The sequence below is a fragment of the Manacus candei genome, unplaced genomic scaffold, assembly GCF_025592945.1.
Source record: "Manacus candei isolate 608988 ecotype Guabito, Panama unplaced genomic scaffold, ASM2559294v1 h1tg000076l, whole genome shotgun sequence".
Taxonomy (NCBI): domain Eukaryota; kingdom Metazoa; phylum Chordata; class Aves; order Passeriformes; family Pipridae; genus Manacus; species Manacus candei.
The window spans coordinates 7502438-7517727 of NW_026138124.1; the positions used below are offsets into that span (position 1 = coordinate 7502438).

Here is a 15290-nt window from a genome sequence, read left to right on the forward strand (position 1 = left end):
GCGGGCAGCTGGAGCTGGCACTGCCGGTGCTGCTGCTCCTGTGCCATGCTCCGCACCATGGCAGCCCTCAAGAGTGCGGCAAAGGCACCGGCGTGAGGCAGTGACAGCCCATGTGGTGCGTGTCCAGCCGCTGCCACGTGCGGGGGGCTGTGAGTGCAAAGCAAGGGGCGTGCGCAGGCAGCACACGGGGACCCCACAACCTGCTGGGGACTCACCGGAGAAGACCTTGCCGGTGCTGCCGGCGATGGTGGCGAGGTACTGGACCAGGTGCTGGCAGTTGGTGGTCTTTCCGCTGCCGCTGGCGCCCAGCAGCACGATGGCCTGGTCCTGGCGGCTCATCAGCATGCTGCGGTACGCGGCCTGGGCCACCGCGTAGATGTGCGGGGACGTGTCCTCCCTGCGGCACCCCTTGAACATGTGCATGACCTGGTGGGGACAGGGCAGGTGAGCGAGGGTCAGCACCCTGCCACCCCACAGCTCCCCCTGCACGATGCCACAGCTCCCAGCCGCCTGTCCCCTCTGGTGTGCCCCCCGCAGCACGGTCACCTTCTCAGAGTACATGGAGGGGGAGCTCAGCGGGTTGATGATGACCATGGTGGGCCCGGCGTAGGTGTGCAGGAGGTTGCCGCCGTAGCGCTGCCGCAGCGTGTGCAGCACGCTGGACTCGTTGAGGTAGAGGAGGCTGGCGAGGTCCTCCACGCGGTCGCACGATGGGGGGTTTGCCTGGCAGCGAGGTCGAGGGGGGCGTCAGGCTGGGAACGGGGATCTGCCCCACTGTCCCCCCGCCCCGCAGCCCTACCTTCTCCACATCATCCTCCTCCACCTCCAGGATAGCTCCATCGTGGTCCAGTTTCACCTTCACCTTGCCCTCAGGCAGGGGACTGCCCGCCTCTGGCCGCAGCTGGCTGCCTGCGAGGGGCACAAGGTACTCAGTGGGGCCGTGCTGGCAGCCCCCTGGGGACACTGCATGGGGGATGTGCCGCGGGAAGGACAGGGCATGCCACGTCCCAGCAGTGCCCCTGACTCACCCAAGGAGAAGCCATCCCTGTGCACCAGCCACACCTTCTCGGTCTCGTACCAGGCCTCCTCAGCTGCTATCTGCTCCTCTGATTTGGCCTGTGGAACAGCAGGATGTGGAGTGGTTGTGGTCACCTGCCCCTGCTCTGTCTTGCCCCCTCCCCACATCCCTGGGGCTGGAGGGAGCAGGCTGACTGGCCAGGGCCCTCATGTGGGCCAGCCACAGCCATTCTTCACAAGCGTTCCCAGCCCCAGTTCCCATTTGCCCACTGTCTCCAGGGACTCCAGTGGGATCAGGGCTGCAGAGACCACCAGGGCCCTGCTACAGCTCAGGGCAGACATAAAGCCAAGTGACCCACAGGCTCATTCACCACAGCCACCTCGGGCAAGCCTGGAGAGCCTGAGCTCCCAAACTGCAGCCCTGACACAGGGCACCCATTCCAGCCACGTGTCAGGATGCAGGGACACTGGGTATGCTGTGGGGACATGGGACATGCTGCAGGGACATGCTGTAGGACACAAAGGACACACTGCAGGCACATAACGTGAGGACACAGGACATGGCACAGGACCACAGCATGGAAAATGCCGGGCTGGCGTAGCCGGCACCCGAAAGCAGGATAAGCCCTAAAGCCAAACCTGAGCTGCGGCAGGGACGGGGCCAAGGGGAGCTGCCGGCGCATCGTCCACTGGACCCTGGCAAGGCCGAGAGACAGGGCTGAAGGCGAGAAGGGCTCAGCCCTGCCCCGCAAACAGCACGGAAAGCGGCGAGGGGAGCGAGCAGAGGCAAAGCACCACCTTGCCACACCCTGTGAGCACTCCTGGTGCCACGGCCACTGCTGTGGACAGCAGGGTGGCATGTCCAGTGCTGTGCTGGAGACACATGGAGCCGGGAAGGATGTTGGCCATGAGGTCACGCTGCCAAAGCCCTGGGGGCTGGGGGTCACTGCACTGACCCGCTCTGAGCTCTGCCAGCACTGTGCGCCACAGCTGCTTCGCCACAAGCCATGTGTCCTGCCTGTGCCAGTGCTCTGCCCCTTCACATCCTGCTCCATGCCCCTGCCCACCCCAGCTGTGCCACCTTCACCAAGAGCACCCCCCCGGGATGCCCAGCTTCCCAGCATGGCCCTGCTGGGGAGAGGCACCCAGCCCCGGCTGCCCTGGCACCCTCCAGCCCCGTGGGTGCCGCGGCAGCCCACAGAGCAGGGTGGGATGGGAAAGCCTTACGCTCCAGCACGAGGCGCGGGCGCAGACGCCAGCCCAGCGGGACACAGAGGATGGCGGGGGGTCGCTGGTGGAGGCAGAGGGTTCCTGAGGACGGGGGTACAGTACCTGGCTGGGTGCCGAGGCGGAGGCGGCGGGGTCCAGCTAATGGCAGCAAGGAAGCAGGAGAGAAAGAAGAGAAGGGGTGAGAGGCAGAGAGCAGAAGCAGCACCCTGACAGGCCACAGGGCCCTGGCACGGCCACGATTCATATGGCACCACCAGGACATCATCCATCCCAGCCACCAGAGTGTGCCTGGGCTCCCACGGGGATGCCAGCATTTCCCCACCCCCAGGCACACTGGTCTGGGCAGTGATCCCCAAACCCACCAAAAGCCCTGGTTATCCATCCCCTGCTGCCACCCAGAGAGGGATCATGGAGTTGGCAGCCAGGCACAGGGGTACAGTCACCATGTGCAGAACACACGGCATGCCCAGGGCAGCCACACGCTGCCCATGCCTGCCCATCCTTGGGAAGGCAACACGCAAGCACCAACACCCCTGGAATTACAGAAGTAGTGAAGATCCTCTCCAGTCGGAGCTGCGCTTCCTCAGATGGGCTCAGCTGGGACACAGGGCCAGGGGCAGCCTGGAGGTAGAGCACATTAACCCCAGGCCAGCCACCCCACAGTCCCTGCAGCCCTGGCACGTGGGCATCAGCACAGCCACTGCAAAGGCTTCCCCAGCCCTGCAGCCCAGCAGGGTGAAGGTGCTGACACTGGCACAGCTGGGGTACCAGCAGGTACCCACAGTGCCTGGGGACCTGGGTCCCCACTCCTACACACCTGCTTGGGGGGTGTCGGGGCAGTTTTCACAGGGGTCGGCCGCTTCTCGCTGGTCTGCTGCTTCTTCTCCATATGAAATGGAGGGGAGACAAGGGCCAGCGTGAGGGGGTTGCCACAGCACACACCACTGCCCCAAAAAAGTGAACCCCACCCACACCACACACCCCAAAACCACTGCAAACCATGCAGGTGAGCTCACACCATGCTGAGCTGGGGGCACAACCCGCTGCCGGGTTAGAGCATCCCCCGCTGTGCACACACGGGTACCTTGTGCCTCTCCAGGGCGGTGGGTTTCAGAGCAGATGCCTTTGCCGGCTCCGCTTTCCCTCCCGAAGGCTGCACCAGCGGCTCCGGCTTGGCTTCGGTGCCCGGGGACAGGGACGGCTTCGCGTCCCCACCGGCCGGCTCGGGGGACTTCTCCTGCCTGTCCCCCGGCCGGAGCCGCGGCCGGTGCTCCTTGGTTTTGCCCTTCGCCATGAGGGTTTTGAGCCCTGCTGAGATCTCATCCTTGGGTTCCGGCTTGGCACGGGCTGCCGGCACCACAGCGGGGGGAGGTGGTGGTGGGGCCGGGGGAGCCGGGACGCCCGCACGGCCTGTCTCCTCCTTCCTGGGGGGTGGCACTGGCTCGGGAGACTTGGCATCTTGCCCTGGCTCCTTGGCACTGCCAGTGTCCTCCCCTGGCAGGACTTTGCGGACCACCTTGCGCACTACCCGGACCACCCTGCGGCGGGACAGGCCCTGGCCCTCGTCCTCCTGCGCCTCGGCAGCTGGGCCCTCCAGCCCGTTCACGGTCGCCCCGTTCAGCACCGGCTCTGGGCTCTTCCCTTTTCCAGCAGGTGGCTCAGGGCTCTTCGCAGGCTGAGGTTTTGGGGTTTCAGATTTCGGGGGTTCAGGTTTTGGGGGCTCAGGTTTCGGGGGTGCAGATGCCACATCCTTCGGGCTCTCTGACTGCAGCCACAATGACACCGGTGTGAGCGGAGGTCCAGCCACGGACCCTCTGCTTGGGACATGGTGGTGCCCAAGGCTCTGTGCCCTGCCACGGAGCACAGCTCCTGGCCAGACCCCAGCACTGGGGGACACAGCTTCCAGTCCCCTTCCCCAGCCAACCTACAGCTCCCCACCAGACCCCAGAGCAGGGAGCAGTGGTGACCTACCTTCCCCACACACAGGGACCCATCAACCCTCCAGCTGCCAGTATAGGGGTAAAACTCAGTGCTCAGGGCACCACTGAACCCATGACCCTCCATGGTGTCCCCAAGCCCTGGCATGGGGTCTGTTCCCACCAAGGGTGAGCCCCATCCCCAACACAGCTCCACCCTGCCCATGCCCTGCGACACTTACAGGCCCGTCCTCCTTCACGGGTCTTTTCACAGCTAAAGATTTGTCCTCGTCCTTGACCTGAGGGTCAGACAAACAAGAGGAGCACGTTTCAGCCCACTGTGAGGCCTTGCTGCCAGAAAACTCACCAGGACCATCACTCCATGCCAGCCCCAATCTGCAGCCCATTGCAGGGAAAAGGATGCGTGTCCTTCCAGGCTTCCCATCAGCCAAAAAAGCAGGAGGAAGCACAGAGATGTGCCCCAGTTATGGCAAACCCCAAAGGTGGGAGAGGTACGTGCTCTGCCTGCCTGACCTGGGTCCTCTCATCACATGCAGTCAGTGAGTGAGCTGGTACAGAGGCCCATTACTGCTCCCACGGGGCTCTGTCCTTCTGCAAGTCACTCCCCAGGCGTCACAGCACATTTTAAGTGTCACCAGCTAATCTCTGCAGCAGCCGCACATGGGGTGTGCCAGCTCCCTGCTGAGCCGGGCGACCAGGGGGCTCTGGGGGGTGGATGGTCAAACCCTGTCCTGAGCCGTGTCTCTGAGTGCCAGGACTCGGCTTGACACTGCGGTGCATCCCATGGGATTGCCATCACACAGCTCCTGGGTGGCTGGTGGCACCGGGGTGGCTCATGCCGTGTTAGGGGCTGCACCAGCCACTCGCAAAGCGGTTAGTGATGGTGTTAGTGATCGCATGCGTGGCCGCGTCGGTGACTCCGCTCCAAGCTCCCCGTTTGCTCAGCACGGCCCCCAGCACAGCAGCACAGTGAGGCCAGGAGTGCTCCTCCAAACATGGTGCCAGCGCTGGGCAAACCGAGGGAACTGGTCAGCAGCGTGACCCGAATGTGGGGCGCAGGCAAACATGCGAGAGAGACTTCCCTTCTGCTCCCAGAACGCAAACCGGGATGAGAACGCCATGGTGATGTCTCATGGAGCTGCAGCCCTGGCTGGGGAGAGAGGCAGAGGTGAGATGGGCTGGGGACAGCACACAGAAAGCCAAACCATGGCACAGTCTACAGGGATGTGTCCTTCCCCACTTGGGATCCTCAAGAATGGGGTCTGAGCCCACCTGGCCTTGCTCAGCGTACAAACAGTGCCCACAGGAGGAGCTCTGGGGACAGGCAGGTGACCAGTCTGACACCTGACAAAACTCATTGTGCAAAAAAAGCCCCTTCAGTCAGGCCTCAGGATCATGCCCCCATTCCCCTGAGCAGGCCAGCCTGCTGTAGTAAGCAAATGCCAGGGTGAGGGAAGGGATATTTTCTACCCCAGCTCTCTGCTTGCCCTGACAGTCAGGGTTTATTCTGAGCCTGACCCCGTGCCAATAGCCGGGCAGCCCTGATGGGACCCAGTGCCCTGGCTGGCACCCACTCTCCAACCCAAAGGGGTTGTGCCTGGGGCCATCGGGGAGAAATCCCCCTCCCAGGGCCAGGCACCGTGTGGAGGAGCACCCGGCTGCCAAACCAACCCGCCTGTCTGGGCACACACCGCCTTGTCCCTGAGGAATCCCCTGTACCCCATCCCCCTCACCACAGTGATTGATACACCAGTGCCGGGAGCACAGGCTGAACACGGGGGTCCAGGAACAAACCTGCCCATGGGCCAAAGCTCCCAAACCCTCTGCTTCCACTTCCAGGCAGCCTGGTACCCCAAAGATCCCCAGAGAGAACTGGCGTTGGAGTCCCCAAAACAAACAACCCCCAGCCACCAAAGCGCCCCGAGGGTGGGTTTGGCCTCGCAGCCCCCAATCCCAGTGCCAGGACTGTCTCCCACGTGCCCCCCTCGTGCTCCCCCAAGCTGTGCTGGCCACGCTGGGGGTCCCCACCTTACCAGAGGGAGCCAGGAGCGGGGTTTCCGCCAGGGCGAGCGCGGCACAGCACGGTGGGAGAGGCACTAGCAGGGCGGCAGCCGCAGCACGGGGACAGCTGGGCTGATAGGGCCACCCTAAAAATAGCCGAGGAATGCGAGGGCCCCGCCGGCGCACGCAGCAGCCGGAGGGAGAGCTGGGGGGGACACGCGGGCAGTGGGGCCTCACCACCACCACCGTCACCGCCGCCACTGCCAGAGGAAGTGATGTGGGCTCTGCCGCAGGGGGAACTGCCCAGCCTCCGTCCACTGTCCGCCCGGAGGGAGTGGGGGAAGACACCCCCGGACTGAGTGCAGCTGTGGAACTGGAGGAGCCAGGGAGAGTTCTGTGCCACAAGGGACGGGGTTGCACACGCTCCCGCAGCCCAGGGTGCCGTGGCAGGGTGCCCAGTGTTGGAGCAGTGTGCCTGGTGTTGTGCCAGGCGGCGCAGCCCTGACACTTCTTGCTCCTCCTTTGCCTTTCCCATGAACACAACAGCCCCCTCCAAAATGCTGCTGGGGATGGAGAGCACCCCAGCACGGCGCAGCAGTCCATGGTAAAGACACTTTCATGGCAAAGCCGCCTCTGGAAGTCCAAGGTCTCCCTGGAAAGAGCAGGAGTGGGGCGGCGGGCAAGGGGCCAGGGGTCGGGGGCCTCCCTGCGCGGGGGCTGCCGGGAGGAGGCCGGCAGCAGGGAGCCAGGCACGCCGGCATGGAGGGGCAGTGGTGACCGCTTGGGCACAGGCACAACGGGGACCCCAGCAGGTACTTGAGCAGGTCCAGGACAAACCAAACCGACACAGATGTGCCCTGAGCCAAAAAACATTCCCCGGAGAAGCAGAAGGTCCTGGCCCAACTGGGACAGCTGTGCCAATGGCAGGCTGGAAATCCCCATGCTGGGAACGCCAGCACTAGGCCACATCCCTCTTGGCCCACAGGACTGGCACCCCGTGCTGCACAAGGGACAGGCCACAGCAAACACCCTTGGCAGGGCTGGCACAGCACAGCTGAGAGTGCCTGTAGTGACACCAGTGTCCCCAGGTAGTGTGGGCAAGGAGGCACTACCAGGGAGGAGCCCATCGCCCACAGGCCACCTCACCAGGATGCCCAGCCCGGCCATTTGGTGATGAGGCATTTCTACCTGGCCAGGATATTCCTCTCATCCTCCTTCAGGAAGTTTGTCAGAGACGCACTGGCCTATAGCTGAGCCCACTGGACACAAGCCCCGTCCCCAGGACCTCTTGGGACCCCCCCCACACTGGGGCCCCCCAGCAGCACCAACCCCACAGTGAGGACAGAAAAAGAGCCAAACCAAGAACTTCCCAAGCATGGAAAAATGGAGACAGCGCCTCTGGCACAATGAGAGTCCCATATCCCCACCCCAGTACAACATGGGGCACCCAGCCATGCCATAGCAGAGTGGTCCTGGGGACAGCAACCTCCAGGGACCTGGGTGCCCAAGGACAGTGGGCACACATGGTACGCAGGGTCCACCAGTGCAGCCGCTGGATGCCTGTGGTCCTGCTGAAGCACTGGAGTGGTCAGAGGCATTTCTGGAATATTTCTGCTGGGCCGGCGCATGCCTGGGCCCTGCCTGAGGAATTTCGCTGGTAAATAAATAAATACAGGCGTGGAGCTGAGCCAGCCCGGCTCCCCTACACCGGGAGCGAGGCTGGGACATGGAGGGGGTTACACTGGCTGGCCCCCCCATGCACCTCACAGGACCAACAACCCCCCAAGACACGGCGGGTGCTCCCCCTGCCCAATCAGGTTCGTGGGGACAAGGGTGACTCAGCACAGACCCAGTGAGGGGGTTAAACCCCCCATGGTACACAGAGAACCCGGCACCGTCCCACTCCAGTCAGGGAGGGGCTTCCACAGCAACAGCCCAAAATATGTCTATAATTTCCTGTTTCAAAAAGGATCATTTTTATTTAAATTAGGACCAGAAACATTCCAGGGAGCTTAGTGGAGCCTGGGGGAGAGCTGGGCCTCCCTCTGTGCCGGCACCTTGCATGAGGGACCCCCAACCGTACCCAGCACCCCTGCCTGTGCTCCCCAGCACTGGCAAAGGTGTGGTGCATCATGCAGGAGGAGAACAGCATCCTGCACCAGGACGTGCCCAAGCTGCAGTGGCAACCAACGATGCCCCACGACACAGTCAATGCCAGCCCTCCAGTCAGCTCCCACCGGCTGATGCCGTCAAACCACACCGTGTCCCGGCACAAGGTCGCACACTGCAGCCTCTCCCCTGCAGCCCCAAGGGCGCCGGCATCTCCTCTTCCCCTTCCCAGCCCAGCACCACACTCCTGGTAGGCACAAGCGCCTCGCTGGCCCCCGTGTGCCGGCATCCAACGCACACCTGCCTCCACGCCAAGGTCTGCAGCACGGGCACAGCCGTGCCCCGCCGACCCCGCGGGGTTATCCGGCCAGGGGTTATCCCTGCAGCACCGCCGGCACTGCCCGGTGACGCCTGCCGGGCTCCGGGGAGGAGCTGTCGGAAAGCCACTGCTCCAGCTTGGCACAGACTCCACCCCGCAGTGCCGGCATCTGCTCGAGGAGCACATGGAGCCCCTTGGCCACCCTTACTCCATCCTGGCCACCATCCTGTGGGCACGGGGCCCCACCATGCTCAGCATAGCCCTCCCCGGTGTGGGCAACCTGCTCCACGCCCTCCTACCCTAAGGAAGGCCTAAAAATACACTAAACGAGCCCAGTTACACACACTAAACAATGTCACACTGCTGCACCCCCTGCCACCACAGAGGGGGCTCAGCTTTGCAGGTTGTCGGTGTTTGGGGGCCTCTGCCAGGGTGCTGGCTGGCCAGGACACTGACTAGCCCGCGGCAGGGTCAGCAGTGCCGGGCAGCAGGAGTGAGGGATGTGGGTCACCCAGCCATTAAGTTTCTATTTATACACCACCAGCAGCAGCCGCGCACGCAGGTCTGCACTAGCCAGCAGCAGCTCCCGGCCCCTGGCACACTGTGTGCCTGCCCCAGTCCCCGGGGAGGATCCCAGTTGAGGGAGGCCAATGTGGGCAATGGAGCAGGCAGTGTTGTTCCTGCAAAGCAGCATTTGGAACTTCCTGGCAGTGAGGAGCAAAGCTCCCTTTCCTGCTGGACAGTGCTTCCTCAGCAAAGAGATGGGGACAGACTTCCCCCAGCAACGCAGAGTAGGGCTTTCCTGCAGCCCCTCTGGCAGGAGAAAGACCAAACCCAACAGCACACTGAGCATTTTGAGGGGCAAAACCCACCAGTGATGGTTTGTAAGACCTGATTAGGCTGCACCCCAGCCACAGCCTCCCACTCCTCTGTGCATTGCTCCCGTCCAGAGCAGCCTCAGCACTCGCTGGTTCCCACAGCTCCTGCCAACCCAAACACCCCTGCAAGGACGCTGGCACTGGCAGAACCCAGGCCCCAGCAGCACCCACGGCAAGGACAGCGTTACTCACATCCCAGGCAGCACGGCGTGTCCCCTGGCCGCCCCGCAGCCAGCACCGGCTCAGCTCGCTCAGCTCCAGGATGGGCTGCACCTTCAGCTGCACCGTCTCCCCCGACTGCCGGATCATCTCCACGATCTCATCCCGGGATTTGTTCTCCACGTTTAGCCCGTTGATTTCCACCAGCCGGTCCCCCGGCACCAATCCCAACGCCAAGTCTTTGGTGCCAGCTCCGGGCTCGGCGAAGTGCACGACGCGCCGGTACACCTGCCCGTCGGGCCCCCGGTCCAGCATGGTGGTGCGGCGCAGGGAGAAGCCGAAATCGCCGGTGTTGCGCCTCTGCAGCTCCAGCTGCCGTGGGGTGGGGGGCTGGGGGGGCACCAAGGCGGGCAGCCGCAGCTCGGTGGGGAACCTCTTGCCAATGAGCTCCGGCACCCTGGCACGCAAGGAGGTGGCGGGAGGGGTGCAGGGCTGTCCAGGGGGAACCCCTTGCTTGTCAAGTGGGGTCTCCAGCGTGCGCACCTCCACCTGCGGGGAGGGGGCTGCCGAGTGCTCAGAGGGGGTGGAGGTCTCCGAGGTGCTCTCATCCCGGCTTTTCTGGGAGAAGGAGAAGCGTTTGACGATCACCTGGGAGTTCTGCTTGGCCAAGGAGCCAAACTTGGCTGCCCGCTGCAGCACCGAGCCCTTGAAGTTGCCGTCGTCCACCTTGAGATCGTCACTGGAGCTGGCCGTGCTCAGGTGGCCCGAGTCCAAGATGACACTGCCCCGGTTGCTGTCAGAGTCGATGTCCGTGAGGTGCAGTTCGGAGCCGCTGGCCACCTTGATGGGGATGGGGTTGGAGATCTCCAGGCGGGTCTTGGAGTCCCGCTTGGAGGCACGGTTGAGGTTGAAGAAGCCCCTGCGCATGCTCATCTCTTCCAGGCTCTTGAGCTCAGCTGCTGACATTCGCTCCTTCTTCTCCTTCTTTTTCTCCTTCCGGGCCCCATCCTTCTCTTTGTCTTTCTTCATCAGGTTGAACATGGTGGAGGGGGGCTTGGGGCACTCTTGCCCCCGTGGCAGGGCGCTGGGTCAGGGTGCTGGTCACGGCACAGCCGCCTGCACAGGACAGAGAGGCAAGGGTGCTATCAGACAGCAGCATGGCCAACACCCACTCACCACCCCTCAATCCACCCCACTGGTCACCCCAGCTGCCATCCCAAGCCCACGGGGTCATGTCCCAGCGTTTCCACCCTCTCTGGGGACAGCAGCACCACAGGGCTGAGACTGCCCCAGTCATTGTGTTCTCACCCCAGCTGGGCACAAAGTCCTAGAGATGCAACAAGGGTGGCCCTGCACCCACAGGGATGTCCCAAAAGAAGCCCAAAAGCCTTGCATCCCTGTGTATGCCCCTGCCAGCACCAGGGCTGACTGCAGGTAAGACCCCCGGCATCTCCTGCAGCTCAGGAGCCGTTTCAGAGCAGCACGGGTGAGCAGCAAGGAACACATTCTGATTGCTTTTCCTGCCAGCACAGATACTCCCCAGGGTAAAACCCCCCATCCCAGCCAGCCACAGCACCACCAGCATCCTGCCTGCTGTTCAAAAGCCCCTTGTTGAGGAAACAGAGGCTCCTCTGCTGCTCATCCTGGCCCTGGCCACCACAAACCACAAGGGAGAGCCGCGGGCAGGGAGGGAGCCGGAAACATGGCCCGGAGCGAAGGTTGCTCTAATAAACAGGAACCTGTAAAATCACATCCCTCCCAACACTGATAAGTGTCTAATTTTAGCCAGGGCGACGTAGAAACTTGTGACGCCGACGGCGACCTCCAGGAACAGTCGCTCTTTCATTTGGGCATCCCGCGCAGGGCGGGGGGAGTACCCAGCCAGTGGGAAAACTGTGGTTGGGCAGAAAACCCAGCTCCTTCCTGGAAAACCCCACATGCACCCAGTGCCTGGGAGCACCCACAGCCTCACCCCACACGGGGTGCTATGGGACACGTCTGCCCCTGGGGTAACTGGTAGCCCCTCCCTCCCCCAACCTCCATCGAGTGCTCGGGATGAGGATAAACAATTCCAAAGTGGAGCAAGTGGCTGGCAGCGCCCACGGGATGGGCTGACAGCTATATATAACGGGTCAGGAAGCCGCACAGGAACTTAACCTCAGCACAAAGGACAACAGGAAAACTCCCCACGTTTGAAGCATCTGCTTTACAGCTTTCTGACGGGTGTGGGGGTGAGGTTTGGGTGGCCACAGGGATGGGTAGCACTGCCCATGATGGCAGCCCAGGCTCTGCAGGCATCCTGGGGTGCATGGATGTGCTGTGCTGTGCCAAGCTGCACCTTGGCTCCAGCACAGCATCAGTACTGCATCACCATCACTGCCTGGACCATCTCCCTGCAAGAGCACACAGTCCCCATTGCCCTTGAATGCACCCAGTGGGACACTGGAGAACTCAGTTTCCTCTTGGCAAAGCCACACGGGGATGGCAGGAAACTGCCTGAACACAGCTGCTCCTCGGGGCTGGGGCAGGGGCACACAAGCTCAGGAGAGGCCTTGCCACAGGGCAGGTGAAGACAGAGCTCTGCAAGCCATGGCACAGTGCTGGCCCCGAGCACGTGATGCCACCGAGGCAGTGAGGGGAAGCAGCCTGAGGGACAAAGTCGGGTATGTAGCTCTGAGGCTCCTGGTCATGTCCAGAGCAGCTGCCGTGACACCACCCAGCCCCGGGGCTCTGATTGCTCTGCCCTCCCTGCAGCACCTGGGGCTTTACCCAGACAAACAGCAGGACCTGGCCAGAGCAGGACCACAAAATTCATAAAAACAACCCAGTTCCTTTCTCCTTTCCCAGAACTGCTGGCTGCGAGGTGACCACTGACCCGAGTCAGGGGACAGCACAGCTCCTTCCCATGACCCACAGCAGGTGCTGCTGTGAAGGGCCCTGTGGCTCTGCCATCACAGGGGCTGCTCCTCACCAGCTCCTCCATGGCTCTGCCAGGGCCTCAGGGCAGACAATGGCAGGGAGGGAACCACCTGTGCCCGTCCCTGTCAGCACACGTGCCACTGGTGCCACAGTTGCCTGGACATCCCTGAAGCTGTAGAAAGGGCTGTACCCCCAGGAGCACCCTGAGCTCACCCCATGGCAGGGAGGGGGCTGCTGGGACCCTTCCCGGGGATCCCCTGGGAGCAGAGCTGCTCACCAGGCAGGTGCTGCTTAGAGCTGAGGCACCGGGAGACAGGCAGCCAGCGCGCTCTTTGTCCTCGGCGGTTTCTCTCCCGGCACACACGCTGCCTCCCAGCCTTTGTACACTCAACAAAAAGGGGGAACAGCCTTCCCAGCCGCATCACTAATCAGGCAGCACCGGCAGCCGCTGGTGCAGCCACGTGTGCCCCACACAGGGCCACAATGGGCAGGAGCAGGGCAAGGGGGACAGGAACCCCGGCACCCCCCCGCACTGGTCCCCCAGTCCATGTAGAATGCCCTTGTGGTTTGTCCCCTTTTCCCCAAGGAGGCTCCCGCCATGGGGATGCTGGATGGGTGCAGCCCAATGCCGTGAGCAGGAGGCGGCTGCTGAGCGTCTCCTTGCTCCTGATTCAGACCCAACACACCTTCCCTGACTCAGCCCAGGCTCGCTCTGGGACTCTTCATGGCCAGGCGTGTTTGGGGCAGCGTGTATGAGCCATGACAGGGGAGGGAGAGGCACCCGCCGGCGCCAGCTGTGCTCCGGGATCGCACGCGAGGATGCTGCTGTGACACCCAGGCTGGCAAGGGATTCTGGATGTCACTTCGGAAGGGCCAAGAGGCGAAAAAGAAGACCCAGCTTGAGGTTCCCCAACCCAGTAGCCCTCCCTGAGCCTCTCAAGCAGAAGCTCGGGGGGGATGCACCTTCTCCCTTGTCCCCCCATCATGACCATGAGCCCCCACATCCCTGCCAGGGCGCCGGGGAGTTCCAGGCAGGGAGGAAGGCGTTCACTGAAACTCCAGGCCACTCCTTCCCTCCCCGAGACGCAATCTCATCCGACATGCTCCCGCGCAGGGACCTGCACTGCAAGTTTCACAGTCGCCTGCCCTCCCTGCTCTGCTCCCCGACGCAGTGTTGGCTGTAGGGCCCTGCTCACACACAGCCTCAGCACAGGAGCTGGTGGCCATCACCTCCTTGGACACACCGTGTTGGGGTGTCCCACATCCCCGCTGTGCCCGGTTGGGCAGGGGCAATGCTGTGCCAGGGGGCAGGAGCTGCTGGCATCGCTGCCAAACAGCCAGGCCAGCTCCCACACAGAGGAAAGGGGGCTGATCTGCGTGATGGCTCCTTGCTGGACACAAGTTTTCCACAGAATAAGGAAATTTAGGGAGTTTCCAAATCCCTCTGCACTGCCTGCCCTTACAGACAACGCTGGGATGTGTCAGGAGGAAAACAATACCAGATATACCTGAGTCACAGCCAGGATGTGCCACCAGGCTGTCACCAAAGCGGGATATTGGGCCCTCCTGCCACAGGAACCCCATGTCCAACAGCAAAGGGGACCCAGACTGGCTGTGAGCTGTCCCCATGGGCCAGGAGGGTGCACAGGGTGTGTGAGGGGGGTTCAAGCACCCGCCTTGCCCTGAAGCTGGGCAATGACACAGCTCAAGAGGCCTTACAGGGCAAAGGTGGTGGGGCGGGATCCCAGCTGTGCTGACAGGTGGGAGACAGTTCAAAGAGCAGCTGGGGGTTAGGTGGGTTAGCTGCCCCCACACCATCTTGCACAGGTCTCCCTGTTTCTGGCCCCAAATCCACAGCCTGACACCCAGCACAGCCCAGCCCACAGCAAAGGTGAAGGGCTGAGCCCCCGTTCGTCAGCGGGCAAAGTCCAGGGCTGGTGCAAGCGCTATGGGAATGCTCGGCTCCCAAGAGGGATGGGGCGGTGGGTGGGGATCCCCCAGTGCCAGGGCCAGCCTTGGGGTGCAGGAACACACTGCCCTGAGCCCACACTTTCCTGTAATTGACCTAAGTTTAGCTTTGGCACTCATTGACCAGACAATTTGCATCTCACAGGCCGGCTGGAAACCACACAATTTAGGGATACGCGTTCTAGCCCTCGCCCAACGCTCCATATATTCCTCTCTGGGAAAATTATCAGGCGCCGGGGTGGCCACAGACCTGTGAGCCCCCCCTGTCCTCAGCGCAGCAGTCTGCTGAGTGGCCACCCACCCCTGTCACCCCAAAAAGGTGCCCAGGTGCCAGTGCCTGCAGCCCCAGCACTGATGTGGTTAACGGTGAGCTGCGCTAATGGCTTTGGATACAATTCCCTGGCGGTGTGGGAAAGGCCCTGGCCAGCGGGTTCTGCCTGGAAGCAGGACTGGCCCTGGGGAGCCCTACAGTGGGTGCTGAGGTCTCCCAACATGAGGCACCTGACATGAATAATCCTGCAGGGACAGGCTGGCTGTACCCACGGAGGGTCCCTGCCCACTCTGGAGGGGCACAGCTGCCCCCACAGCACCCACGGCTGGGTACACACACCTCCAGCACCCCCGGCACGGGTGGGACATGCACAGGTGCCGCAAAACAACGAGGGGGTGGGCCTGTGGGCATGGGGACACAGAGGGACACAACACACAAAACACGCCCCACAGCGCAGCGGGGGCACGCACAAGGTGACACAC

General features: G+C 62.9%; 1 protein-coding gene across 1 annotated transcript in view; it reads right to left on the minus strand.

Annotated features, from left to right (window-relative positions):
- The window catches only part of MYO18A (myosin XVIIIA), a 37088-nt gene that overhangs the window by 21342 nt on the left and 456 nt on the right, over positions 1-15290 (minus strand). The window contains exons 2-12 of the mRNA XM_051809192.1: positions 9684-10766; positions 4406-4462; positions 3332-4012; positions 3065-3130; positions 2791-2868; positions 2350-2385; positions 1657-1713; positions 1029-1116; positions 800-909; positions 547-723; positions 216-426 (exon numbers count right to left, since the gene is read on the minus strand). Coding sequence (XP_051665152.1) covers positions 216-426; positions 547-723; positions 800-909; positions 1029-1116; positions 1657-1713; positions 2350-2385; positions 2791-2868; positions 3065-3130; positions 3332-4012; positions 4406-4462; positions 9684-10691 — 2569 coding nt within the window. The 5' untranslated portion in view covers positions 10692-10766. The remainder of the gene's footprint in view (positions 1-215; positions 427-546; positions 724-799; positions 910-1028; positions 1117-1656; positions 1714-2349; positions 2386-2790; positions 2869-3064; positions 3131-3331; positions 4013-4405; positions 4463-9683; positions 10767-15290) is intronic.